The sequence below is a fragment of the Emys orbicularis genome, chromosome 8 (genome assembly GCF_028017835.1).
Source record: "Emys orbicularis isolate rEmyOrb1 chromosome 8, rEmyOrb1.hap1, whole genome shotgun sequence".
Taxonomy (NCBI): Eukaryota; Metazoa; Chordata; order Testudines; family Emydidae; genus Emys; species Emys orbicularis.
In genome coordinates, this window is record NC_088690.1 from 79,726,241 (window position 1) to 79,754,073 (window position 27,833).

Sequence of the window (27,833 nt, forward strand, 5' to 3'; positions counted from 1 at the left end):
TTCTTAGCAGCACACATAACACTTTTCCATGGGGCTCTCATCCAGATGCTCTGGGGAGCGTAATGTCAGGGCAAGCTGCTGTCATCTCAGATCTCAAGAAGAACATGGTCCCATCTGTCTATGGTCACTGTCCACACTCAAAAGCAATGCCCCACCTGGCAGACATTAGCCACGAGTGCGGCACACCACTCCAGCAGTGGTGCTGGGAGCCTGACCAGCCCCTACTAGTGAGCAGTGTGACGAGCAGCTGACCTCAGTCTCTGGGTCTATGACACCTTGCAAAAGCCGCCTCAGGCACTTCAGGATGGTTTTTAAAAAATTAGCAGAAATCTATTTTTTTTCTGAGCAACTAGTGAGCAACTGAACATTTACTCTGGCTCCCATTTTGAGATAATGGCTTGAAAAGACGCTGACACCAAGAGACCGATAAGAGTTCCCAGGGAATTTTGAGAGTTAGGCTGTTTCACTCCCAGTTCTCACTGGGTCCTCAAAAGACTAAATGAAACCCACTGCTGCTGGGAGCTGTAGCAGGAAGTGTGGAATAAATACTCACAGAGCATTGTGACTGCAACAGTGTAGTGTAGTGTTATGATGGATGTGGGTCAAAACTGCAACCATTTGTCTCCCAAAGCAGATTATGTAGAGACAGTACACTGCAGGGTTGGTACCTACAACAGTGCTCTTTTACTGGTTCAGCTACCAATGATGCAGTTTTCCAGGGCAGACGCAGCCTGATTTGCGCGAGGTTATGCAGGTTGTCTAAGGCAGAGCTAGGAGCTGAAACATTTCCTGACTCCCAGTCCAGTGTCTTCACTGCAAGACCAAGTTTCCTCTTGCTCTGCTCAGTAACTTAAGGGCCAATCCTGGACAAGGAATCTTTGAGTAGGACAGCCTTTTGTTGGTCATATATAAGTTGAAATGCGCAGCTGGAAAATACAGGCCCCTGCTGCATATTCCTCTTACTCCTGCAATGGAGATGAATTATTGTGTGAAGTCCTCTGATCTGTATGATGCGGTGTCAAACTAGATGATCATAATTGTGACTCCTGGCCTTAATGAATCTGTGGTGCAAGGATAATGGTTTTCCAGCTGGTGTGTAGTCATTTTGACATAGGGAACTTGGTGCAACTATGTCCCTGTCAGGCCACATTAACTGTCAGACTAGCTGTTCTCCAAGTATCAGTGACTGAGTAGGTGTGTGACACGCTTCTGTGGATGTTTATGAACATAAGAACGGTCATACTGGGTAAGTCCAATGATCCATCTAGCCCAGTATCCTGTTTTCCGACAGTGGCCAATTCCATGTGCTTCAGAGGGAATGAACATAACAGGCAATCATTGAGTGATCCATCCTGTTGTTATCCACTACCAGCTTCTGGCTAGAGACAGCCAGAGCATGGTGTTATGTCCCTAAGCATCTTGGCTAATAGCCATTGATGGACCTATGCTCTATGGCTCCATGTGTGGGAGACAGTAGCTCCATATAGGTGGAAAAGTAGCAACAAGAGCTCCGGTTTTCATGCAGAGGCCGCTGGGAAGGAATGATGGTAAATAATGACTAGCGAGAACGAAGTGGCATTCCAAGTATGTGCTCTGTGCCCGTGACAGCATGTTGCCTGAGCAGCGTGATTCTAACGTGTGTGTGTGTGTGTAGAGCTAGGTAGGCCCAGCTCCTCAAAGGTATTTAGATGCTTCGCGCTCACTGATTTCCATTGGGCTGCATGGTTTCGCTGCACTCAGCTAGGCACACACCCGTGAGGAGAACAGGAGGGTGCAGGGGGGTCCGATCCTGCCACCTGCTCTCAACCCCGTGGCATGGGGCAGCCAGGCTGGCTCTGGCAGCACAGGGCAGGATCGGACCCCGCCTGCACCTAGGTGGGACGGGTGGCACTGTTCCAGCGGGGCTGGGGCTGGCGTGCAAGGCTGCTATGTCCTGGATCTTCTCCCATAGCTCCCGCCACGTGGGCAGAACCCCGCCCTGGCCCGGCAGCGAGTCCCTCCCGCGCCAGCTGATGCTTCCCCACACGTGCGCCTTGCCCTTTAAGAGCCATCGCTTGGCCTGACGCGGCATTGCTGAGACATCGCGAGATCCGGGCCTCTCCCTCTGTGACCAGCTCTGCCCCCTCGCGGCCCAGGGAACTACAAACCCCGACATACGCTGCACAGGGGGCGGAGGCTGGCTTGAGTAGCCAGCCAATAGTGATGGGGAGAGCGCGGCCTGGCGGGACCAGCCAATGGCGGAGAGCGAGCTGAAAGGCGCCGATTGGCGGAGCCGGAGGGTCCCGCCCCCTTTTATCCTCCCCGCCCTCTCCGGGGTCCCTCGGAAGTGATGTCACAGGCCCCATGTGAGCGGATTGCAACACATGCAGCGCGGAGAGGGGGAGAGAAGCCGGTTTCCGACGTCAGAGCCGCCGCGAGCCCCGAGCCGCCCCCGCCGCCGCGCAGGGAGGAGCCGCCGCTGCCGCTGCCGGGGGGACAGGGCCTGAGGTGAGCGCCGCTCCGGGCGGGGTCGCGGGGCGCGCGGGCCGGGACTAACCGCTGTGCTCTGTGTGTCCGCCGGCCCGGCCGCCGCAGGGAGGAGGCGGAGGAGGAGAAGATGGCGGACGACCCCAGCGCTGCCGACCGGAACGTGGAGATCTGGAAGATCAAGAAGCTCATCAAGAGCCTGGAGGCGGCCCGCGGGTGAGCAGCGGCGGGGAGCGGGCGGGGCCTGGGCGGGGCCGGGCCTGAGGGGGCCCGGGTGGGGTCTCCCCCTGTCCCGCCTGGGAGGAGGCGGGCGGCCGCCGCTCCCGCGTGTCCCCGGCGGGGTGGAGGCTCGGTCTTCTCGTTCCGTTGGTCCTGGGAGGGCCCCGCCGCTGGCCTGCGCGGGGCAGCATTTGAACCGAAACCCGGGCCGGGCGCGAATCGCTCGGGGCAGAGTGAGCCCCACCTGGGTGGAGGGGGCCTCGCCGGCGCCAGGCGTCCCGGGCAGTGGGCCCCCGAGGCTGCTCCGCCCTGGACGATGAGGGTCAGGGGGACAGGTTATTAGGCCGCCCTCCTCTCCCTGTGCGTGGCTCCCACGGGCTGGGAGCGGCACTGCCGCCTCGCTCGGGGAGTAGGGCGGGCAGCTCTGCCAAGGCCCAGTACCGGGGCGATCGTGTTATGCTTATCGGTGCTGGAGCCCTGCTGACGGGCCGGCGGCTTCCTGACTGGAAGGGCCACTGCTTGGTGGGATCTGAAAGCAAAGGTGTCCCTGTGTGAGGACGGCCAGGGTGGCACAAAACATGAGGTGGAATTGATCAGGGTAATTAAATTTTCGTGCCTTGGGGTTTAAATCAATGAGTCTTCCCATGCGGACAAATGACCCCATAATAATCCTTTAAGGGTGCCCTGCAGCTTCCTCTGAAGAACTAAGTACTGAGCGCTACTGTACAGGATACTGGACTGGATGGCTCCATGGTTTGATCCCATGTAAATTCCCTGTGTGTCATGGCATTCTCCCTTAAACATTTGCATAGGCGTCTAGATAAAGTTGGGGATCTAGGACAGTTGGCTCTCCAAATTGCCCAGGAGTTCAGAAATGTGCAACATGTGATGCTTTGGGAGTCAAGATACAAAGAGCATTTTGATGATAACTGAGGGGAAAGGAGGTTTAAGCTGGCTGTGATACCTTAACTAGCTGCTGGCATATACTAATAGCAACTGGATACTTTCTTGGCAGAAAGTAAGCTATCCTAGCATTAGTAGCTTGTAACTCGAGACGTGCACATATCACTGAGTAAGTCTGGCAGTTGCCATGTGGTATGCATTTTGGTTAGCCCTGGTTTGAGATGAAGTTCCTAAAAGCTGGCATTTTCTCAGCAGAGCTAAAATGTGGGGGAATGTTAGGTGTGTATAGTGAAGTAGCCATTTCATACCCACACTAAGCTAGAACACTGAATGTCTGTTCCAGCTCAGGGAGCTGTAAGATACTTTCCCTTCCCTTGCAGTTGTTCCAGTATCACCAGCTGGGAAGGGGGTGGGGGGGAGGGGGAAGGGAGGCAGGGAATCTTTAGCAGCCTCTAATAATGTGTCTAAACAGACTGTTGAAACAAACAGGTGCCTTCAATGTTTCAGTTGATTTGGGCTGAAAATAAAAATCTGTGTTTAAAGGCTGGAGTATTTTAAATGCAAGCAAGTGGGGCTGGAAGGGAGAGTGAAGTGCTCCCTGTAGAGAGACACTGATAAAACTTTAATCACAAAAGTAAAGCATGGAATTTATTTATTTATTTATTTATTTGGGGGGGGGGGTAAAGAGAAGTGCAGTATCTTCCTCAAGGCACCATTGTGAGCCTAGGAAATAGGTTTGTGTTGCAGTTGGTAGGTCTGTGACTTGCTTCATTAAGCAAAAGCTCTCTACAGCTGTTTGCCCATGGAAACACCACAGGTCCTCTGTGTTTTTCAGCACTGAAGACTAATCCTGCGCATCTAAGGGAAGCGGGGAATCGCCTGAACGCTGCCTTTCCTGGTGGCTGCAGAGCATCAGGCTGAGCATTCCAGGGGCGCAGCCCTCCTCTTGAATGGGGTGGAGCTAGGAACACCTAATGGCCCAGTTGTCATGTCAGCTGGATTTTAAGAATGTCAGCTTCTAGTCTGTGGGGTTTGCGGAGGCTTGTACAGACAGTCCTATTGCTGGGTTGGGTTTTACCCTAGATGCAAGGGCAGTCAGGAGAAAAGGGGGCTCAGGGCTTGACTTTTGCTCAGTTCTTCTGCGGTCAGCTAGGTAGAGCTTTATATACTGCCTCTACTTTCTTTGGTGTGAGTGACTAATGGGAACTTTCCTCTTTACTATCACAGCCAAAAAGTGACTGACTCCCTGTGAGAGAACGAGGACCCCTGACTCCCCCAAAAGCTGGCAGCTAACCCTTCTCAGAAATGTATGGTCATATTATATTATAAGCCACTGAGTCCATCTGTGCCTCAGGCCCTTTCTGCAATGTTTTTCCTTAACAATTTCAGTGCAAAAAAAAAAAAAAGGAAAATTGTTTGAAGCTGCTTGGCCTGGATGTTGAAAAGAAGTCAGAGTTCTTCACCCCTTGTTTGACTCTGATGATCTTACAGAGACCAGGTTGGTGAGGTGATATCTTTTATTGGACCAACTACTGTTGGTAGAAGAGACAAACTTTTAGGTGTGTATAGTGAAGTAGCCATTACATACCCACACTCATCTAGAACACAATGTCTGTTCCAGTTCAGGAATCGGTAGGATTCATAGATTCATATTCATAGATTCTAGGACTGGAAGGGACCTCGAGAGGTCATCGAGTCCAGTCCCCTGCCCGCATGGCAGGATACTTTCCCTTCCAGTTGTTCCAGTATCACCAGCTGATACTGAGCTCTTATTCAGAGCTGTATGTTTACCTGGGGGTGGGGGGTTGTTATGGTCCTGGGTTAATGTGACTAACCAGCATATTTTTGCTGATTATATAGTCTGGCTCCCTAGGAGCCTGAGCTATGTCTACAGTGCAGCTTGGAGCGAGCCTCCTAGCTCAGGGGGAGTCACTAGTGCTAGCTGTGTGAACATTGCAGCCCAGGCAGCTTGGATGCTCAAGCCCACAAACCCCCCCAGAGTCTGAGCTCAGGTGGCCAATCCAAGTCTCTGCTGCATTTTTAACACACTAGCTCAAGCCCTGCATGGTTGGGAGAGCGATGGGTATTAGAGCGCTTGTGTAGCTAATGAAGACAGCTTGTTTCTTTGAATTCAGAATGCAGTAGGAAACTAAGCAGGTATGGGGGGTAGTACAGGTGTGCACTAGAGTTTCCTGTTAAACTGCTTGTGAAGTCAGCCACTGTGATTTAGTGTCCCTCACTGTTTAGAGAGATGCTGATCATAGCTGGGCTGCATGGAACATTTACTAGCCATCATGTACTACTAGCATTCTGGTGCTCAGAGTTTCAAAGTATGTTGGCATAAGCAGGTTTAGTCCAGAAAGGCAGTTCTTTGGATTTTCTTTGTTTGCAGTAGATGGCTGTTGCAAGGGTTAGTAGTGAGAGATCTCAGCTAAGCACAGAAACCATAAGCCTCAGAAAAAAGGCAGCGTGGAAACCAGCAGAGTGAATGCAGTTAAGGAAAAGAGTTTTGCACAAAGGATAATATCCTCTAACTAAAGTGTTGGTGCAAAGCACCAGGCTGTGGACTAGAGAAATAAGGGACGCAGTGGATGGAGGAAGAGGAGCGTGTTGTGTTGGCTAATGTATAGTAAAATCCTAGTGAAGACAAGGTAGTTTAAGTTAAACTTGTGCTAGCAGGCCAGGGAAACACCGGATTCTAGGATTCATCTAGCTCTGCAACACGTGTTAGAACTGCAGCTACCATGTCTTCATTAGGATTTTGCTTTGGCTTGGTCTGCACTTAAAAGTTGTTGTCATAGCTACGCTGGTCAGGCTGGTGGGGAAAAAAGAACACTCTGACCGACACAGCTATGCCAACAAACCCTCTAGTGCAGATGTACTCCTCTACCCCGATATAACACAAATTCTGATATAACGCGATAAAGCAGTGCTCCGGGGGGAGAGGGGGGCTCCGTGCTCTGGTGGATCAAAGCAAGTTCAATATAACGCGGTTTCACCTTTAACACGGTAAGATTTTTTGGCTCCCGAGGACAGTGTTATATCGAGGTAGAGGTGTAGTTGTGCTGGCAGAAGAGGGCTTCTGTTGATGTAGCTAACGCTGTTCAGGGAGGTGCTGTTCCTATGCTGACAAACTTCTGTGGGTGTAGGCTGTACCTATGCTATGAGTATGTTGACGGCTATGCTGGCATAGGCTCCATAGTGTAGACCAGGGGTTCTCAAACTTCATTGCACCGCGACCCCCTTCTGACAACAAAAATTACTGCACGACCCCAGGAAGGGGGACCGAAGCCTGAGCCCTGCCGCCCTGAGTGGGGGAGGGCCAAAGCTCGAACCCCACAGGCAGACCGAAGCCGAAGGGCTTCAGCCCCAGGCAGAGGGCCTGTAACCTGACCACTGCTGCCCAGGCCTGAAGTCCTCAGGCTTTGGCACTAGGAGGTGGGGCTCAGGCTTCTTCCTCAGGCCCCACCAAATCTAAGCCAGCCTGTGACCCCATTAAAATGGGGTTGCGCCCCACTTTGGGGTCCTGACCCACAGCTTGAGAACTGCTGGTATAGACATACCCATGGTGTGTGTGTGTGTGTTACCACATGTTAACTAGAGGGTCTGAGACTGAGATAGGTCTTTTAAAAATATGTTAACTAACGTGTTGTAAAGAGCCTAGTGTAGACAGGACAAGTTATGCTCTAATGTGTTGGTTGCAGGAACCCATAAGTTGATCCCTGTTGAACACATTGTATCTTATACAGCCCCTTAGATGGGGATAGGCTCAGCAACTCTTCTCGACCTAGGAGCGCTAAGTTCTTCAGCACAAGAGAATTGAACCAGTGGAACAGGCTTTTCCTGTCCTCAGGAGTCATTTCCTTTCCTTGTGAAGTTGGAGGACCAGCTCTGAGAATTCTAGGATGGGTGGGTGGCAGGCATAGTCCTGGAGAAACAGGGTGATGCAAAGGGCAGGGACTCAGAAGTGCATTAGTAAGAAAGGGTGGAGATGCGGTAAACAGTAACCAAAAGCAGTGTCCTAGTTCCATGTGCTGGGTGTTACTGAGGTGGGTCTAGGTCTGTACAGCACAAGGTAATAAGTAGACACATGATGGCAAAGCTATTCTGGCTCTTCTTTGACCACTTGTAACAGCTCAGTGAAATCTGCAGGGTGTTCCCAAAAGGGTTAACAACTGAGTGCGATGCCAGGGAATACTTTTATCATGTCTGTGGAATAGATGAGGTAAGCAGCAGGGATGTGGCCAGAAAACTGAGGGAATGGAACACAGGACTCCATATTTACCAGATGCTGACTAGGCAGAGGCCAGTACAAAAGAGGGGTCCCACCAGATAGGTCTAGGGCAACATTCCAGAGAATACCAGCTCCTGGGAAGGTGGTGGAATTCCTGTCAAGGTGCTGTCCCTGGACCCTGCTCTTTCTCATCAGCATCTGGCTAGTAAGTACCCACTGAATCAAATTTCTCTTCCCTTTGCTGCTGGAAGGGAACAGCTGTGGTCAGACACTCCCTGACAGTCCAAACTAGCCATGTCTTATTATTAGTTACTCCCCTTTCTTCCAAGTTAGATGAGCTGCAGATTGATCTTGTAAAAGTTAATGAGGCAGTCTCCTTAGGGAGTGATGAAGGAGGGAGAGTAGCTATCTGCTTCTTATTGTGAGAGTGAGAGCAGGCAGGGCCTGAAAACCTAGGTACTTGTGACCCTGGTGACTAAACTTCTACTAGCCAATAGCAGACAGGGGCTGGGGGCCAGTAAGGTGAATGCAGTATCTTGGAGAGAAACCCAGCCCCTAGTCATCTCCAGCTGCAAGGGAAGGGGAGAGTGCTGAAATTCTTACCAAGGTGCAGTGCTTGGTCATCTTTTTGGATCATCTTTGGCTATTGCATTCTTGTATAACTGACTCTTCACATCCTCCATGTGCTGGGAGAGCAGCTTTCTTCTTTGAGCCTCCTGGCTGCTGCAGCAGTGGGACAGTGTCTCCACTCCTCTAGCCATTCCTATCCTCTGTAGTCTGGCTGCTGCAGAGGGCAGAAGAGAAATGGTATTGGCCACTGTACTCCTCCCTAGCCTCTTTTTATTTGGTTGATCCTCTTTCATCCCTCCCCCTTTGAATAATTCCCTTGCCTGCCTCTGTTGCTGCTCACAGCTTTCCCATTAGCAGCATAAAGCTGATACGATATTTGAATTTTCTTGGTGACCAGGGTACTGAACTAGATAGCTGTGAAACTGCCAGACTCATTAACTTCAACTGCTGCTTCTTGGTAAACCTGAATAGTGGCTCAGTTTCTGCAAACCGTCTTGATCACGCTCTTATTAAACTTAGGTGATGCCGCCGTCCCCTCCGGGGGGGGGGGGGGGGAATGGATTTTCAAACCCAGAGTAAGGGAGTACAAAGGAGTACTGATAGAGGAGCTGTCCTTCCTATAGAAAGCAGGAGCACTTCTAATAGTGCCTGTACAGCAGAGCCTGATGACATGAGCATGTTGGCCACCTAAAACCATCAGATAAACTGAGGGTATTTTGGGGGAAGGGAGATGATCGTGAGGATGAACACTGACTAGCTAGCAAATCATCTTCAACAACCGCATGCAGGACTGCTGAGCCTGTGAGCCCTTGTGTGAATCCATCGTTATAGGCTGGAAGAGAAGGGTGATGGAGGGACAGCTGTAGTGAAATTGCTCCTGCAGGGCTTATAAGCTCTGCTCCGGCCAAACATCTGTGCAGCTCTGCACCCAAGTAGAGGGATTCCCTTTCAGGGGAAATAGTTCTTACTAAATGTTGAAATGGGGGGCAAAGCAGAAACGTGGAAGGAGTGTTGTGGGGGCTGATGTGGTTTGCAAACACAAGTAAGGCTGACAAATGGGTGGGTAAGAGTTGAGGGCAGTAGCTGGTGAAGTGACTGGAATACCCATGGCTCTCCAGGATTGTATAGTCGCTTTACTGGCCCATGATTCAGGTTTGCATTTCTTCCAAATTAAGTAAATAGCCTTAAAGAGAGGGGTTCACTTGGGAACTAAAGCAGAGACTTCCTTTCATAGCAAGAAGAGAAATTGACCTGTTCAGAAGCAATTCTGCAACTAATCATAAGAACTAAACCAACCATGGGGGTGGGGGGGAGGCTTAGTGATCGGTATCAACTCCATGAAGGCAAAGCAGTGCAGGCTCTTGCAGGAAGATGGATGCTATCCAGCAGGTCTCTTCGTGTCTTACATGTAGGAAAATAAACACAGGGTAAATACAAAGTGAGGTAAAAAGATTGAGGTTCAAAGGTGCATGCAGGAACGTCTGCAAAATACCACACTTAAGAGCTGACCTGTTTCAAAACTGGTTATACTTGAACACTAGCTGGGTGACTTATAACTTAACAAAGGTAGTACCCAGTATGTGTTGCAAAAAGCTGCCATTGTTTCTGAATTTTCCTGTGGCCCATCAGGCAACTTACTGACCCATGTGGAATGGCTCAGTTACAGGAGTAGCCTCAGGCTGCCATCGCTTTCCAGCCCTGTGTGACACTAATTGAAATCCGTTCTGGGTAACGGCACACTGTCAAAGCTGGGAGGGCTTGAATCAGATTTACATGCATTGTTTTGGTGCATGCTTGTACCATGCCAGTCTTGTGAGCTGGCAAAACTTTGTGGGCCCTTTGGAAGTTCACATACCCTGCTGGCTCTGGAGAAAAGGTAGATTTAATAGTGTGATATTGGCATGATGGGCCTCTTAACAAATGACCCATAACTTCTGTTAAGTAGTGGGGATTATGCTGCATAGTACTAACCTTGAACGGCTGACATTCTGCTCCTGTATGAATGAATGGGCACTCCGTTCTGAGTGAGAAGTCCCTTTACACTTTGGCCTAGTTCCTGTCCTGTGTGAGGACAGGGCTCTAGCTAAAGGAAAAGGTTCAGTAGGGGCATGCTGGCATTTTGTTGGTGTGCACTGGAGAGACAGTCTTGTGTCTGTTTTGATGAATATAATAAAGAATATATCAAAATTCAGCAACATGAGTATTTAAACTACTTATTGAAACAGCTCTTCCTGGCTGTAAATGGTCAACTCTGCCAATAGCAGGCATAGCATAAGGCCTTGTTAACACTGCGTTATTCTGCCTCAACTACACTGGTCTAGTTAATGCAGTACAGCCCTCCCTAGTGTGGATCCCCCCTGGCTATTCCTGTGTTGGGCGGATGGATAGGAGAACTGGTATAAGGCACCTTTTTATCAGTATAATTGCACCCACATGCGGGTTTGTACTGGTATCGCTATTTCAGTAACACCCCCTCCCCGCAACTGACAGTTATACTGACCAGGCCTAAGAAGGAACAAGCTGCAGTATCCTTTCTCATTTGCGCACACACTTTTGGCCATACACCAAGTCAATGTCACTTAGTGCTCCACCTACAACCAAAGCCCTTGCAGCCTGAATTGGTATCCTCATTTCCATCTTGACCCTGCCCCACCTCTGGATCCTGGTGAGCGGGAGCTGGAAAACTCACTATATCAGTTTGAATAGGAAACTTTCCCAGTCCTGAGTCTGCAGCTTTCCCTGAATGTCATCCACTTCCGCAGAATCTAAGCTTTCCTCTTAGCGTCCGTTGTGGAAAAGCTCCCAAAGGTGAGTGGGAGTGTAAACAGTTCTGTCTTCCTGAGCCTGCACTGCAGCCATCCAGCTCCAGTGCCCGTGCTGCTGCTCTGTCAAAATGCAGCAAAGTGCAAACTGACCAGAGCCTTGTCCATTGGTTCTGCTGCTGTGCATACCCCCAGGTGTAGCTGTGAAACTCGTTAAAAAAGCAAATAGGCTTTACCTTGCTGCAGCAGGTCAAACTCTGAGCAACAGAGGCCAACAGCGACAGAGTCCTGTGGCACCTTGTAGACCAGGGGTCAGCAACGTTTGGCACGCGGCTCACCAGGGTAAGCACCCTGGTGGGCCGGGCCAGTTTATTTACCTGCTGACGCAGCAGGTTCGGCCAATCGCGACCCCCACTGGCCGCGGTTCGCCGTCCCGGGCCAATGGGGGCGGCGGGAAGCCACGGCCAGCACATCCCTCGCCCGCGCCGCTTCTCGCCGCCCCCATTAGCCCGGGACGGCGAACCGCGGTGAGTGGGGGCTGCGATCGGCCGAACCTGCCGCGTCAGCAGGTAAACAAACTGGCCCAGCCCGCCAGGGTGCTTACCCTGGTGAGCCGCGTGCCAAACGTTGCCGACTCCTGTTGTAGACTAACAGACGTTTTGGAGCATAAGCTTTCGTGGGTGAATAAAACGTCTGTTAGTCTATAAGGTGCCACAGGACTCTTTGTCTCTTTTTACAGCTCCAGACTAACACGGGTACCCCACTGATACTAGAGGCCAACAGTAGACTGCTCACTGAGGAGAACCTGAAATCTGAGACTGGGGAAGGCTGGGTTTGCAGACACCTCATGCAGCGAGTGGAAGAGCTTTGGGGGGGGAGAGGATCACATAGAACAGCAGCCAGAGGTGGGAGGGAGATATCTGTATCACAGAGGCTACAAAATTGTCTGGGGATGGCACCCTGATAGGAATCCCAGCACTCCTAGGACAGTGTGGTTTGGCTTATCACCTAGGCGCTGCTCCTGGGCTATATAGCCCCTTATTCCAATGTAATCTTGTGCAGATTAGGTGACAAACTGCACTCTCTGTGTGAGGGGTGGGTTTGAGTGGGAGATGGAGGGGGAGAGATTAGCAAAGTTAGAAGAGCAGGGTTGAAAATTCAGGGGAGGGAGGTGTAGAAGGCAACGTATGGTGGGGAACAAAAGGGGTTTAAGGTGATGGAGAGGAAGGATGGACACTGGAAATAGCAGAGGAAAAGATAGTACCAAGATGTGAAGGCAGGAAGGAAAAACATATCTAATGGCATGTGTGGGGTGGTTGGAACAGGCTGGATTTTAAAAATGCAGTAAAAAGTTGACTGCAAACAGGACACAACTGTCATCCCGCAGCAGGACTTTGGGAGAGGAGTGCGGCAATATGCACATTCACTGAGGCTACTTTCCAAGCCCTCTAGTCTTCCCTGTCTCCCTCTCTGGGCTCAAGGGATTTGCAGCCCCCATCACAATCTGTCTTGAGGCTTGCAGGGTGGGGGAAGGAGGAGGAAGCGGGACGCTGGAATGTCTGTGTGGCCAGAGGAGTGCAGAAAGGAGATAAAGGTACTCCCGTCTGCACAGTCTCAGAGCATGCCTGCTTCCAAGCATCAAGCTTTAGGCATCGTTATCTCACTAACTGAAACCCCTCCCATGCACTGAACAGAGGAATCTGGAATTGTAACATGGTGGGATCACCTTTAATAAAACCCCCTTTGCCTGTACTTGCATCAGGGTTGGGGCAGTTCCAAAGTAAATGACTCCATATTCAACCTGAGAGAGAAGGCTTGAGTTAGGTCCCAAATATTATACATATATCTGCCAGGAATACTACATGAGATTTATCTTACTGAAGGGAAAATAAGTCTCTTGTTTTGGGCTTTCAGTCAAGTCTGTAGCATGTGAGAAGAGTTCTATGTTTCCTATTTCTCCTGAAGGCTCACCTAAATCTGTTCTTTAATAGAGATGTTGCTTAACTTCTAGGGAGTTCTCTGAATATTTACAGCTCTGGTATATGAGAGAAGTGCATTAAAAGTCGTACAATTGACGGTGATGACTATTAACCTTAAGGAGAAGCTTTAGACTCCATAACTTAAGTTTCATAATCATTAACCTAATTCCTGTCCCATCAGTCAGCTTTTTGGCATCTCTGTAAATCTCTCTGCCTTTGCGTACAGTGTCTTGCTGCTATGAGCTCTGTAGGAGGTAGCGCAATGGTTATTGTCCTGTTAGATGTTGCAGGTTAGCAAGAGACACTTTCTCCTTGAAGAAGAGGTAGAGGACTAAGAAACTGACATTCAGCACGTGCTCTCCATGTCAGTTTCCCTTGTTCCTAATAAACTTGTCATGTTAGCTTGAAGCAGAAGGGATCTGTTAAGAGAGGCACCAATGGAAGTAGACTTCCTTACTTTATGGTTACTCTTGTGCTCTGTGTTCTAATTGGATTGCTAAACAGCTACTTCAGTTACAGTGTATAAAGAGTGCTTTATGAAACCTGATGTTGGCCAACTTTGACCAGAGAGCCCATCAAACCTAGGCTGTTTACCCCAGGCTAAAGAGAGGGCTAAATGTATGTTGTGTGAGCTGGCCCACTCTTGATAAGAGGGAGTGTTTGTAGAAAGGGTATGGCCCTTTTGTGGTAGCCAGACTTCAGATTAGAGGAGGAGTTCTCAAACTTCATTGTGCTGCGACTCTCTTCTGACAACAAAAATTACTACAAGACCCCAGGAGGGGGGACCGAAGCCTGAGCTTGCCTGAGCCCCCCCGCCCTGGGTGGGCGGTTCAAAGCTGAAGCCCAAGGGCTTCAGTGCTGGGGAGGGAGAGCTATAACCTGAGGCCCGCCGCCCTGGGCAGAAGCCCTTAGACTTCGGCCCCAGGCAGTGGGGCTCAGTCTTTGGCCCCAGGCCCCAGCAAGTCTAACAGCAGCCCAGGCGACCCTGTTAAAATGGGGTCCCGACTCAGTTTGAGAACCGCTGGGTTAGAGCAAGGTTTTGCATCCCTGCCCCTCCTGACTAATAGGCCTTGATGGACCTATCCTTCATGAATTTATCTAGTTCTTTTTTGAACCCTGTTATAGTCTTGGCCTTCACAACATCCTCTGGCAAGGAGTTCCACAGGTTGACTGTGCGTTGTGTGAAGAAATACTTCCTTTTGTTTGTTTTAAACCTGCTGCCAATTAATTTCATTTGGCAACCCCTAGTTCTTGTGTTATGAGGAGGAGTAAATAACATTTCCTTATTTACTTTCTCCCCACCAGTCATGATTTTATAGACCTCTATCATATCCCGCTTAATCATCTCTTTTCCAAGCTGAAAAGTCCCAATCTTATTAATCTCTCCTCCATATGACAGCCATTCTGTACCCCATTTTTATTGCCCTTTTCTGAACCTTTTCCAATTCCAATATATCTTTTTAGAGATGGGGTGACTACATCTGCACACAGTATTCAAGATGTGGGCGTACCATGGATTTATAGAGGCAATATGATATTTTCTGTCTTATCTTTCCTAATGATTCCCAACATTCTGGTCACTTTTTTGACTGCCGCTGCACAGTGAGTGGATGTTTTCAGAGAACTATCCACAATGACTCCAATTACTCAGGAGGAGTGACACACATTGAGTACTACGCTTGCTCTTAGCTTATTTGGTCATGTGTATTGTTACCTAGCTGTGCACCTAGGTTACTTGGATGCTGGCCCTTGTGTTGTCCTTAGGCTTAGGAGTTAAATATGCAAATGGCTGAGTGTCCGCCATTCACCCCTGGGAGCTGATTCTGTCTAAGGCAGCATTACACTCTTTTATAAATGAGAGCTTGCCTTCTGCAGTCTGTCATGGAGCTGGATAAATATAAATCCATGGGGTGGGTGTCTGACACCCCTGTTCTAACTAGTCTTCCAGGACAGCAGTTTTCCTTGTGCCATGTGTTATCCAGAAGGAACTTGTAACTGTAAAGGGGAGCTGGCCATTTGCCCTTTCTTGTCTGTCAATTTCAGAAGTGTTTCTTTAGGCTTTTTTCTTCCCCTGCTCTTCATTTTTCTATTGAGCTATGCTAACAGTGCAGATGTGCTCCAGGACACCTTGTTGCATGTCTTTCATAGCTGATGCATTGGCAGTCAGTGTAAAGAACTCTCTGGGTGCATCTGATCGCTAAGCTCTGATGCCTCTGGGTTTGGGAAAACTACACCACATGATGTCAAGGAAAGGACTTTAAGACAAGCATTTGGAGTGACCTGTGTGCCCTGTAATCTTCCTTCACAATGGTGCATGAATCACTACCAAACAGCATGGTTCTTGCACAGAGCATTATTCACGAACAGATCATCACTGGAACTGACTTTTATCTGAAAGATAGACACAGCGAGAGGTGGGAGTGGGAAACTGAGAAGGGGACAACTTTCTGTGCTTACTGGTGAGTGCTTTGCAATCAGTTCGCTATTCCCCGTGTACCCCTGAGGCCTAAACATCTGAATATGCAAATCTGGCTGCCTTGCTTCAGTCATTCAGGGTACATCTTGCACCAAACTGACTGGCCTAATAGTGTAGTGCAGCTAAAATCTTTTGAAGTTGGAAAGTACAGTAATTGGTGACAGAGTATGGTGGCAGAACTAAGTCTGCTAGTGAGTCATCCGTGTCTGAAGTATAAAAGTGTTCACATGGGTTACCAATATCTGCCTCACTGCCCCAGGAGAACCCTGGTGCTCCGGGCCTGCAAGGTTCCTCTCAGAACATGCCCATACCGTGATGCTTTGAAATCCTTGGCTGAAAAGTGAATACAGCAAAGTGGCAGTAACTAATTCAGCTTCTGCTCCCCTGTATGGGAGCTATGGGATATAGAGAGAGCACTTTACCCACCACTGAAGTGCAGTGACCACGGGCAGATCAGTGGTTCCTTACCATCATACGTCCGTGCTCTGCAGTACATGGGCAGCCAAAAATGCCATAGCCCACTGGAACGGCAGGGCATTCAGGGCAGCAAAATGGAATTACCTGAGTTGGGATCTAGTGAGGAGACAAACTGGCAGTTGTCAGAGCAACAGTTGCAGCTTAGGGACCTCCAGAGGGGTGGGTGAAGGGAAGAGGCCAACCTAGAGGCTGCAGAGGGGAGTTGGTGGGTCTGACATGTCACAAGAGCCTAGCAGTGACACCTGGCCTAGTTCCTGCCGGATGGAAGTATGAGGAGGTATATGATCTGGTTCTTCTGTCACCTCTTCCACTCCACCCCCACCCTCCCCAGAGATGAGCCATGCATGCTGAGTGCAGGAGTCAATGCTGGCAGCAGGCCAGAAGCTGCTCAGGGGAAGCATTGCCTCTGGGTAGCATCTCACTGAGTGTAAGCAGTCTTGCCTCTGCTCCTTCACTCAACACCCACCTGACGCATCCTTGTGGGGCTCTCTCCCATAGGCCGGAATGAGGTCCCTGCCTAGACAAGGCGTTGGGGGAGAAGAACCTTGCCACTTAGTGTCTCTTGCTTGTTGGTCTCAGTGCTTGGCTCCCCAGCTTGCATCCAAGGGTTGTACAGCAGCTGGTGACTGTTCCCCCTGCTACCCTCCAGAACTCCCCTCCGTAGGGGGAGCATCTCTTCCCTAAGGCAGTCCTTGGTGGGACAGAGGAAGTGGGGGAGCTTGGACAATCCAAATGGTCCACGGTGTGGCATCTGTTTAGTGCTGCCTGATCTGGCACATGGGGTTGAGCAAGAGCAGGGATCAAGTTTACAGGGCTGGGGATGAGAACTATGTTGTGAGAGACTGGGCCCAAGCTGTCACTTCAGTCCACAGTGCTGTTAAGCATTGCAGCTCCCTTCAGTGCTGCTAAGCTGCTCTAGTTTGCCACAGGGTGGAGTGGGGCACTACAGGGCAGCTGGGGTACTAGCTTTGCACAGATCAGAAGTGCCTTTCAGGGCAAGGAATTCCATTTCCTTCAAGTTCCCGTTCTCCCTCATTATACCCAGAGCTACAGTTAGAGAAGGAATGTATCAGACTCCTGCCACCACAATCCCAAGCAGGTGGTCCTTCTCTTTCCCAACTGCTGTCGGATACTTGATCCCAACTTCCTTCCACCTAGCAACTGGCCCTTTTCTCGGTAGTTGAGCATAGCATTCCACCTGGTCCAACAAAGATGCTGCACAGAACGCTAGCAGCTCCTGCAACCTTCCTTTGGAAGGACGCTGTCCAGAACGTGGGGTGGTGCTCTGCATCTTGGTGCACTTGAGAAACCCACACAAACGGCAATGTATTGATGCAAGAGAACATGGGGCTTTTACTGAGTCTATATTGAGAGTTGTAAAACGTTTGCCACTTAGTGAATAAATGCTCCGGATGACCTGGGTTTGAGCTCAGCCTGCATTTGGGGCCCATCAGTTGTTGCTTGAAACTTGCACTGTCCAAACTGTTAGCTAATTTCTTGGCTCTCTTTAGATATCTTTGAATCGTTTGTCTACTGCTCAAGGGACATTTCAAGATTCTGATTACTTGGAATGGATCACATGGCATTTTGCCTGTTCCTGATTGGCTGAGACCATCTCAGGAAGGGCCAGTTCTGTAGAAAGCATTTTCACTTCCCTTCTTGGAGGTTGTGTTAGTTCCTCTCTGGCAGCAGATTATACCAGTTACTTGAAGACTGAGCCAGGGCTTTCTATTATTGGGTGCGTTTCAAAGTGATGTTGGTCTATCAAGCCCTGAATGGGTTTGGGCAGTGGCTACTTGAGACTGCTGCTCCTTGTTTCTGTGGCGGTGCTGGCGCCTACCTGGGAAATGCTTGCCCTATCTGCATGCACCCCAAAGCATGACATTCAGGGTACCATGTAGGTAGGATAGCATTGTCAGGTACTCATCCTATAATGCTAGGTGCAGAAAACAGACTGAATACAATTGGGGTATTGCCTAGTTGAGGGTGTGACTATAGGTATTCAGTAAAATGGCGTATGTGTATAAGACAGATTTAACAAGAAAACCAAGACTAGCAATGATTTTATTGAGATTTGTTTTTGCAAAATCCACGTTGAAGAACACCCATCCAGCGCTCTGAGCATAGGAATGTAGAGGTAAAGTAAAACTCCACCAGAGCGGCAGCAGCACCTCTTCCTCCCACCCAACCATAAATCCTTTGATTCTGAGCCACATGGCCAGCATGCGTTGTACTTTCCCACTAAACACCAGTCCAGCCCTCAACCCTTGCTCACGCAGTCTCTACTTTGTGCCAGGAAGGTCAGCAAATTCAGGCTGTTTCAGACCTTCGGGGGGCCAGAACATTCCAAAGGAAAGGAGGAGGCCTTACAGGACTACCAGCAGCTCCTGAGCAAGGGGATCAAGCTCAGGGGCCTCATTGCAGCTGTGGCAGTATGGCATGGGGAGAGGCAAGGCAGTATCAAGTCAGTGAGTTTCCAGATATTGTATACACCTCTACCCCGATATAACGCGACCCAATATAACATGAATTCGGATATAACGCGGTAAAGCGGCGCTCCTGGGGGCGGGGCTGCCTGCTCCAGCAGATCAAAGCAAGTTCGATATAGTGCGGTTTCAGCTATAATGTGGTAAGATTTTTTTGGCTCCCGAGGACAGCGTTATATCGGGGTAGAGGTGTGTGTGCAGAATCCTGCCTTTTCTGAGCCTTCCTCCCCCACTAATGTAGCATTCCTTGTTTTTGCCGTATTGGATTCTTGAATTTCATGGACACTTGTTGAGCCTCAAACACCTGGAGGCCAGTTGTGCCTATTGATCATTCAGAAATGTGGACGTCTGGATGAATGTGTAGTACTGACTGATGGAAGCCGTGCACTAAAAGTTTCAATCTCCCATTTGGCTATGGGACATGTGCCTCAGTGAGGCATAACCTGCAAGTCAATTATGTATGGCAGTGGGGAGTTCTTCTGCCCAGCCCATTGCCACCACATTAAACATGGAGGGACTTTGCTTGTATTCTCTAGTCCTTTTTTGGGGAAGAAAACACACAAGTACATCCAGGAAGGTGACTCTTCTAATAGCAGTATCTGGGCTTGATGGTTCCATAGAAAGTCTTCCAGTTACAGTATGTAGCTAGGATCACTTATCTGCATATCTTGTTTGTGGTAGGCTCTCTGCAGGCTCTTACAGTTAAAGAAATAAGGGCTTAGAGTAGCCCTTTGAGAATATTGCTCCCAGCTTTTATTACCTTCAACTAAAGCAAGCCAACTCTGCACTTGACTGACAGCATTTAGTTATTGGAGAGACATGGTGGGTGAAGGTAATATCTTCTATTGGACCAACTTCTGTTGGTGAAAAGGGCAAGCTTTAGAGCTCCCCACAGCTCTTTGCCAGCTCTGACTACTGACATTCCTTACATTTGCTGATATCTGCTCATTACACCTTGTGATATTAGAGTAAAACCATCTATTGTGGAACAGCTACTGCTCAATTGCTTTTTCTGTGTATCTAACAAAGGTTCCTCTGATATTTCAGTGTAGGCCACTAACTCCTATTTATTTAGCAAGGTTGGTTATAAACAGCTATAATCCTCCCTTGCCAGCATCAGGTCAGTAAGGCAGTCTAGAGTGAGCCTAGCTCCTCAGATTTCCACCTGTGATTGCTACTTGCTGTCCTAGCACTCTGAAAGATCCTGAGATGAGAATCGCTGTCACTACGAATGATCTGTGTGGTACCAAACCACATTGGAGTCTAGGGCAAGAGGCAGCCAGTTTGCTGAGGGGAGGCTGTGTGCCCCTTCTGGAAGAGACTAAACTGATTGCCAGCTTGGCTTATCCGTTGAAACTTGAAAATGTGAAAACCTGTTCAGCTCTGTCTAGAAACCAAATCCCTTCTCAGCAAGATGGCCGCCTCTGGTAGGAAGCTCAAATGCTGATCATAATGAAAGTAACCGTCTACAAGTACAGAAGGCAGCTTGCTCCAATGAAATGTGCCACTTGTCTTGTGAACGTTCATATGCTGGCTGTGCTCTTCCTTCAGACTGACTGGAAAAGACACAGAAACAAGTACAGCTTGGAGTTGCAGCTCCCCGGGCTGGACCAATTCAGCACAGCCATGCCAAACTAGTTGTCTAAAATGTCTGCTCTGGAAGTTTGGAAGTTCCACTGTTGCTTCACAAAAGAGCCCAGAAGACATTTTTTTCTGGCCCTGCAGATTCCACAACAGCCCCCAGAGGTTGCAGCGAGATGGATGAGGCACTTGGGGATACTCCGACTGGGAGGTGCAAGAGGATTTTATGGGGAGCAGGAATATCTTTAAGTGCAAGCTGTTGCTGAATGCCTCTATGCCTGATCAGTGGGACGCAAATCTGTGCTGCTCACTTTTTCATTTTTTTCTTTTCTTTGCAGAACTTGGCTAATGACCAAATAGAGCACATCCATTACTGGGAGTGGCAAGTGTTAACACTAACCCTGATGTCTTCCTACAGTTATTAGACTCTTGTATAGCACCATGTGGCCATATAGAAATTCCATGATTGTAATAAGACTCCAGGATTAGTTACTCTCCGGTCCCTTGGAGCTTACCATTTAAAACCTTAAAACAATTTGCTGTGTATAGGGAGAATAGAAGACATGTTACACTGTCCTAGTGACTTAATTCCTGGCAGTTGTGTCATAGGATCATGTTGGATCCTCAAACCTGTAGTGATTGGGGAAGGGTTTCAAACTCTGGCCCTTCTCCGGGTTCTGCTCTGGAACTCCTTATGCTGACATCTACTTAAGCCCTGGCCACACTTAAGTATGAGTTAATTGCTGATTGCTGACATGGTTGGCACACCAGGTGATAGGATGCTATGGTTACTAATCAAGTCTTAAGTGTTTCCTCCTTGTCAGAGGCTGGCACATGGCGGCTTTCCTGCCATGCAGTGTGGACAGGAGCCCCCTAGTATGTCTCTTTGGCTGGTCCTCACCCTGCTGCCCAGATCTGGAGGAATCCTGAGTTCATTGCCTCATCTGCTTCTCTACATGCATGCTCCAGAGAGCGCCCACCTCCTTGCTGAGCAAATGTCCCAGAATACTTCAGACTGAGTGCAGTGATATCACTGCTGAACTGTGACTACAGATGAACAGATGCCATTAAGAGGATGACAGGAAAGCTGCTGTGCAGACAAGCTGACCTGCCCGTTAACAGGAGACACTGTGCCTCTAACAGCTTACAAATGCCTGGTACAAAGGACCTTAGTACCATCCTTCTAGCAGATCTAGTATAACTTTTGTTGTGGCTCACTAAAATCAGAGGGGAATTCTTAAAATAACTGTCTTCAGTTAAATGAAAAGTCCCATGTGTAGCTAAGTAGGAGGGAATCTCTCTCTTCAGTCTTGGCCTTTCATGGGCGGCTATGAGGGGAAGGGAACAGGGAGAGTCAGCCGGAGTTTTAACACAGTGGTGCATGCTTAGCAACCAGTCTGAACACTCCATTAATTCAAACAACTTTCATGTCTCATGCCATGGCGTTGATACTTAAATTTCACTGTATTGAAAACTTTATTGTGGCGATCACTTGGTGGAGCACAGCTATTCTCAGCTACGGTAGGGGGTTCATGCCTTGCCGCATGCCATCTAGGTAGGAAATACAGTTACACAGTCATGTAATCAGTTGGTGGACTTTGTGCCCCTGTTTAGATTAGACCGCGTTCCTACCTGGATTCGCAATTGGCGCGCTTTCCTATACATAATTTCCACAATAATTCTGTCTAGAACACACAATTGGTATAGCAGTCAGAGGTCCAGTAAGATATGGGGTATTCAGAAATATTTGTCTTCTGGTGCCAGGGCAGTCTCGCTGTGACAGTATAGGGGTTGCTAGCAAACGTGATTTTCTGAGCCCAGATACAGTGCATATCACTGTAGAAAGAAACACTGTCTTCAGTGCATCTCAGACTCTGAGCTCAGTGTGTTAAACTGTAGAAAGAACAGTGCTTATCTGAAGATGACTTATCTCACATATGATTTCAGATTTACAGGAATAGCTTGGCCATGTAGCAGCATGACGAGTTACAGATATGTAATCGCTCTGAGACAGGAAAGCTGCTTTCCTGTGGTAAGCTATTGCTGATGCAGGTGAGAGTTCTGAGAACTTTGTCATCAGGGTCTTATTACCACTGTAACAGCCACAGCTCTCCAGCCACCATGGGATGACTCTTAATACACGTTCCTTTGAGCTGGTGTCTTACTGGATTTCTAGTTTCCTAGGTCCACTTAGTATTAAGTTACAGAAGCTGATGGTCCTGTCTCTCAGAAGCATTCATGGATCCCAGTTTGGGCAAGTGAAACTACTTCAGAGCAAAGAAAATCATTCTGAACCCAGAACGTTAAAACTTAGTGTGTTTGGGTTGGCTGTTGATCTTCCATGCCTTCCTTTTTAATGAAAAATAATTTGGCTGCTTTTACTCACTTACCCAGCAGATGGCAGCAGAATGCTCAGCATAAACTACTGAGTGGACCTGAATAGACGTGATAGTGTTGAAAAGAGATGGCTCAGTAAACTGGAAAATGACAGTTGAATAACTGAGCTGTCTGTCTTTCCATGCCAGCTTCAAGCTCAGACTGTGCCATGCCTTTCTAATGGCAAATCGTGAGCCTGCTATCATACGTGATTCTGCAGGAACCGCTTAACACTGAAATGGCCTTCACTGTGTGAATGGTAGTGAAGCATGTCAAATCAGAGGAAAGCACTTAGCATGCTTTCACATGAACAGGGAAGGCAGAATTCATTAAAGTGCTCGGTATAAAGCAGAGTATTAATGCTAATCAAACTCTGGCTTGAGCAGAGCAATTCAATGTGCCTTCTCCCTCCTCTTCGGACGCCTTTGCTCTTGTATTGCTAACTGCAGTAGCAGACTACAAGGATCTCTGAAGCCGGCTGTGCCATTATGGCCAAAGATAGTGGGAAGCTACCCACTGTCTCATATGTTCTAGTCTGTTTTGAATGTGGCCACGAGTGGTTCATTGCAACAGGATTCCTTGCTGCAATGTTGAGATAGGATTTACAGGTGGCACGGTAGTTTGGCACTGTACTGTAGTTTCCCCTATACCCTTAACCATGGGTTGTCCAAACAATCTGTCATGCTAGCGTGAACTTGGATGGGTAATCCAGCACGCAGCGATGGCTCCTGTCTCAGGGAAGCCTGCAAGATGTGGGATTGCCTGATCTGCTTGCTGCCCTAGCTTATGTGAGGGAATGGTAGCAGGAAGTGGGCAAGCTGTGCCAGTATGTATGTATGTATAACAGATCTTTGTCTAAAGCTAGAATAGGAACAATGGCATGCTCTAAGATAGTGTGTGAAATTCTAGGCAAGGGGGGGCTTGAGGAACAATGGGTTGATGGGGAAAGAACAATGAAGTTACAATGTGAAGGCTGATCTCCGCCATACACTCAAGAAGATCCATCAGTGATGGATGATCTCGTACCAGGCCAGGAGCACACTTATGGAACCTCCTAAGTGCTCTCTCCATATTTTGTTCTACACCAGGGCACTTTTCTGCATCAGCCTATTATCTCTTCCCATCGCTGTTCTCAGTGGAGGAGAGGGAGAGAGACTTGTGTGAAATCTCCAGGACTCTGCTGTTAGAAAGGAGTGCACAAAGTGTATGGACCTGCACATGGCAAAAAACCTTTTCCCCCTGTTGGAGCAGGACTATTCTTATTTCATGCCACAAATAAATTGTCTTCAGCTAATAGTGTGAACTAGGGAGATTTCTAGTCTCCAGGTGTCTCAGGGTGCTTTCAGAGGAGATGTGTATACCTTTTCTAAAGGTAGCATTCACTGGAGTGAGCTCCTACCCAAGACTGAAAACCCCCTCTTCCATTCCCATCAGCCTTTCTCTTAAAGAACCAGCTGGGAGTGTTCGACCATTGTGTCTCCCGCAAGGTTCATGCCATTCAGTGAGGTAGCCAATTGCTTGAAAGAGTGGTATGAAGTACTCTGTGGCTGCAGTGACCTGGAAGTCAAAGCTGCACTTGAAGATCTGTCGCTCACGTTCCCTTCGGGGAATAACTTGTATGCAAGTGACTCTTCACAGCTGTTTGATTCTGTGTGGGGCGGTTATGGATATTTAAAACCAATTAGTCCTCTTTAAGGTTGGGGACTTGTTTAAACTTATGCTGTTGGGTCAAACTTGGCCCAAAATGTAGGTCTTGGAAAACACCAAGGACACTTGTACATTCAAAGGCTAATGGAAAGTATGCTTTTTTTAAAACCTTCCCCTGTGTGTTTGTAGCTCGGCACTTTGGAGGACTATGCTAGTGCTTGAGACACTGAAGAGAAAGATGATGAGAAAATGACATGCCTACTTTCCCTCCCAAACTGAATTGCAAAAACCAGTCTGGCTCTTAAACTGTTCTTGCTTGGCAAAGTCAGTAGTAACACTAATTATAGTTAAAATAAAGGGATGTTCAGATTTTCTGGTAGTCCACTCATTTAGATGCTGCATGCATCTCCTGTTTGTCCCAGGCAATTACTAATGGGTCAGTTTAAAAAAGAACAGGGGGATGGGGGTTCCAGAAAAGGGGAGCCCCTTGTACTTAGCACTAACTCTCAGGAGTTTGAATCTCATGATACTTGGTATCTGTCTTCAAGCCCCAGCTCCTGGATTCCTGTGATTACATGAGAATCTCATTTTCATTTAAAAGTAAATTTTCAGCCCTTGTGGTTAGAGAAGTTCAAAGTAAACCCCAGAGAGCTCAACCCAGAAGACCAAATAAAAAGGAATCCCAACCCCATTTAAAGCCAATCTGTGATTCTTTAGGGGGCCTGTTTCACGATTTTTTTTATTTTATTTATTTATTTTTTTTGAACGCTTGGAGTTAGCAATGCTGAACTAGCAGACATGCTCGCACAGTCTAGTAGCTGCTTCGCAATCTCATATTTGTTTAAAACTAGTTATCTTAAAATGGCTTCTATGGTTGTGTGCAATGTGAAGGGGCTTGTAGTTACTCTGCAAACAACTGTTCTTTCCTGAGTCACTTTCACTTCATACTTTTGTATAAAAATTGAAATGGAAAGAGCCCCTCCCACACCCCAAACCCCTCATCCCCAGCTCCGTTGGATCATGGGCAGCAACAATTTTCTTCAACTGGGTTGCTAGGAAAAAAGTTTGAAAACCACAGTCCTAGGGTATTGTTCATACCAAAGACATTCCTGTATTCTCCCCACCCTAAGCAATATGTGCTGTCTTACTTTCTGTGATTAACCCAATTTTTTTTCCTTCCTCAGCAATGGCACCAGCATGATTTCGTTGATCATTCCCCCCAAAGACCAGATTTCACGAGTGGCAAAAATGTTAGCGGATGAGTTTGGTACCGCGTCAAACATAAAGTCTCGAGTGAATCGCCTTTCAGTACTGGGAGCCATTACATCTGTACAGCAAAGACTCAAACTCTATAACAAAGGTAACACATGGCCTGTATGGGACTCCTGCTTGCTAAACATTTTCCCAAGGCAAACTGTCCTTACTACGATATTTGCTTGGGCTGTTGCAGCAGGCTGGCCAAGGCAGACCGTAAGTTGCTGTTAAAGCATGTTGTCTATTGCTGCCTCTCACCATCCTTCTGCTGCTTTGCACTAGTAAATTTCCCCTCTGCCATAAAGATGTTTAAAGCAAGTCACCCTTTTGGTGGGGGGGGAGGGGTGTGGCTCCTCCAATCCACTGCTTTGAAACCCTAGCCCCTTTTGTAAACCTATGCAATCTCCAGTGTGTTGGTACAATGGCCAGCACAGTGGAGCCCAGTCCTCAGTGCGAGGACCTCTGAGCACTGTCATGAGTGGGCTCCTGGTTGCCTTTCTTTCGCTGTCTTTGTGGGCTTAATTCTGAAACTTGAACAGTTTGAAAGGGTGTGGATTCTTCAATGTTAAATCCATACTTTCTTGCTTAACTTGGCCTTGGTTTATCTTTTAGCCCCTCTGTGTATGAAATGTGACACGGATGTGCAAATCTGGGGAGGAAATAAAGCCTGCCATCAAGGTGTACCCTCGAAGGGTCTAATTGTGCAGCTCTTATTCAAGCAAGTAGTCTGACTCCAGTAGGACTGTGCACACAAATAAGAGCTGCAGGATCAGGCCAGCTGTAGGAGAGCTGCCATGTAGGAATTGATAGTCTTTATGGAGTGATGCTGTTTAACTCTCTTCCACGCCGTAAATATTTGCCTTCTAGCTGGTTTAAGAGCTGGGTACATGTTCTTAACTTAGTCCCAGGGAAGTCTTTGTCATCATAATGCAATGAGTTGCCAATAAATAACTCTCCTGTTGGCAAGCTTACTCCTTTTAGCTAGCTTTTAGAAGTGCATTTGTGCATTGCTCCCCGTGTAGCTATGATGAGAACACCCAAATTAGTCCTTTGGGTTTCTTGAAGGAACAAGTGAGGTGTGGGTAGTGGGCTGGGGGTGGGAGGGGGAAGGGGAACTCCTGTAGTAGTGTGGGGAAATTTTGAAATTAAATCCATATGTCCTCAGATCTTGGAAATCCTAGTGTTCATTGTAAGCAATACTGAATGTAATATTTGGTGATCTAAAACTATGGTACTTCATGTGTCCTTTACAGTACCTCCAAATGGTCTGGTTGTTTACTGTGGAACAATTGTGACAGAAGAAGGAAAAGAAAAGAAAGTGAACATTGACTTTGAGCCTTTCAAACCAATCAATACATCGTTGTATTTGTGCGACAACAAATTCCATACGGAGGTAGGAGAGATCCTGTACTGCTCACAGGTCTTGCTGTAACCAAAGCATGGTGATGCATTTCAAACAGCTGTGCTAGACTTACTAAATAATTCATATCGTACTTGTATCCAGACTCCCTAGAGCAGTAGATCTTAACAGAGGAAACCAGCCTCTTTGTGTAAATGCTGTGGGGTGACTTATAACTGGCTTGTGTTCAGAAATGCATGATATTTGCTGATTGGGGTTTTGTCGTGGAGAGATCCAGAGTTCTCGTGTCCTCAAACTCTGCTGCAGCTAAACTTAATAACCGAAGTGGATAACTTGGCTGAGTTTGTATAACCCACAGGCTTTTCTTTGGAGTTGGTGGCAGGCCTTGTCTAGCATCAGAGTGCTGTGACCTCGGAGTATTGGTTGATCACAGGATGACTGAGCTGCCAATGTGATATGGCTGTTAAAAAAGCTAATGCAGTCTTGGGATGCATCAGGCGAGGTATTTCCAGTAGAGATAAGGAGGTGTTAGTGCGTTATACAAGGCACTGGTGAGACCTCATCTGGAATACTGTGTGCAGTTCTGGTCTCCCATGTTTAAGAAGGATGAATTCAAACTGGAACAGGTTCAGAGAAGGGCTACTAGGATGATCTGAGGAATGGAAAACCTGTCTTATGAAAGGAGACTCAAAGAGCTTGGCTTGTTTAGCCTAACCAAAAGAAGGCTATGGGGAGATATGATTGCTCTCTATAAAAATATCAGAGGAATAAATACCAGGGAGGGAGAGGAATTATTTAAGCTCAGTTCCAATGTGGACACAAGAACAAATGATATAAACTGGCTATCAGGAAGTTTAGACTTGAAATTAGACAAAGGTTTCTAACTATCAGAGGAGTGAAGTTCTGGAACAGCCTTCCAAGGGGAGTAGTGGGGGCAAAAGACATATCTGGCTTCAAGACTAAGCTTGATAAGTTTATGGAGGGGACGGTATAATGGGATAGCCTAATTTTGGCAATTAATTCGTCTTTGACTACTAGTGGTA

The 27,833-nt window shown here is 48.0% G+C and overlaps 1 protein-coding gene across 1 annotated transcript in view; it reads left to right on the forward strand.

The window, feature by feature from the left end:
- The first annotated feature begins 2,580 nt into the window (after positions 1 to 2,580).
- The window catches only part of ETF1 (eukaryotic translation termination factor 1), a 39,053-nt gene continuing 13,800 nt past the window's right edge, over positions 2,581 to 27,833 (forward strand). Inside the window, exons 1-3 of the mRNA XM_065409425.1 lie at positions 2,581 to 2,682; positions 25,361 to 25,536; positions 26,684 to 26,823. Of these exons, the coding sequence (XP_065265497.1) occupies positions 2,597 to 2,682; positions 25,361 to 25,536; positions 26,684 to 26,823 (402 nt within the window). The 5' untranslated portion in view covers positions 2,581 to 2,596. The remainder of the gene's footprint in view (positions 2,683 to 25,360; positions 25,537 to 26,683; positions 26,824 to 27,833) is intronic.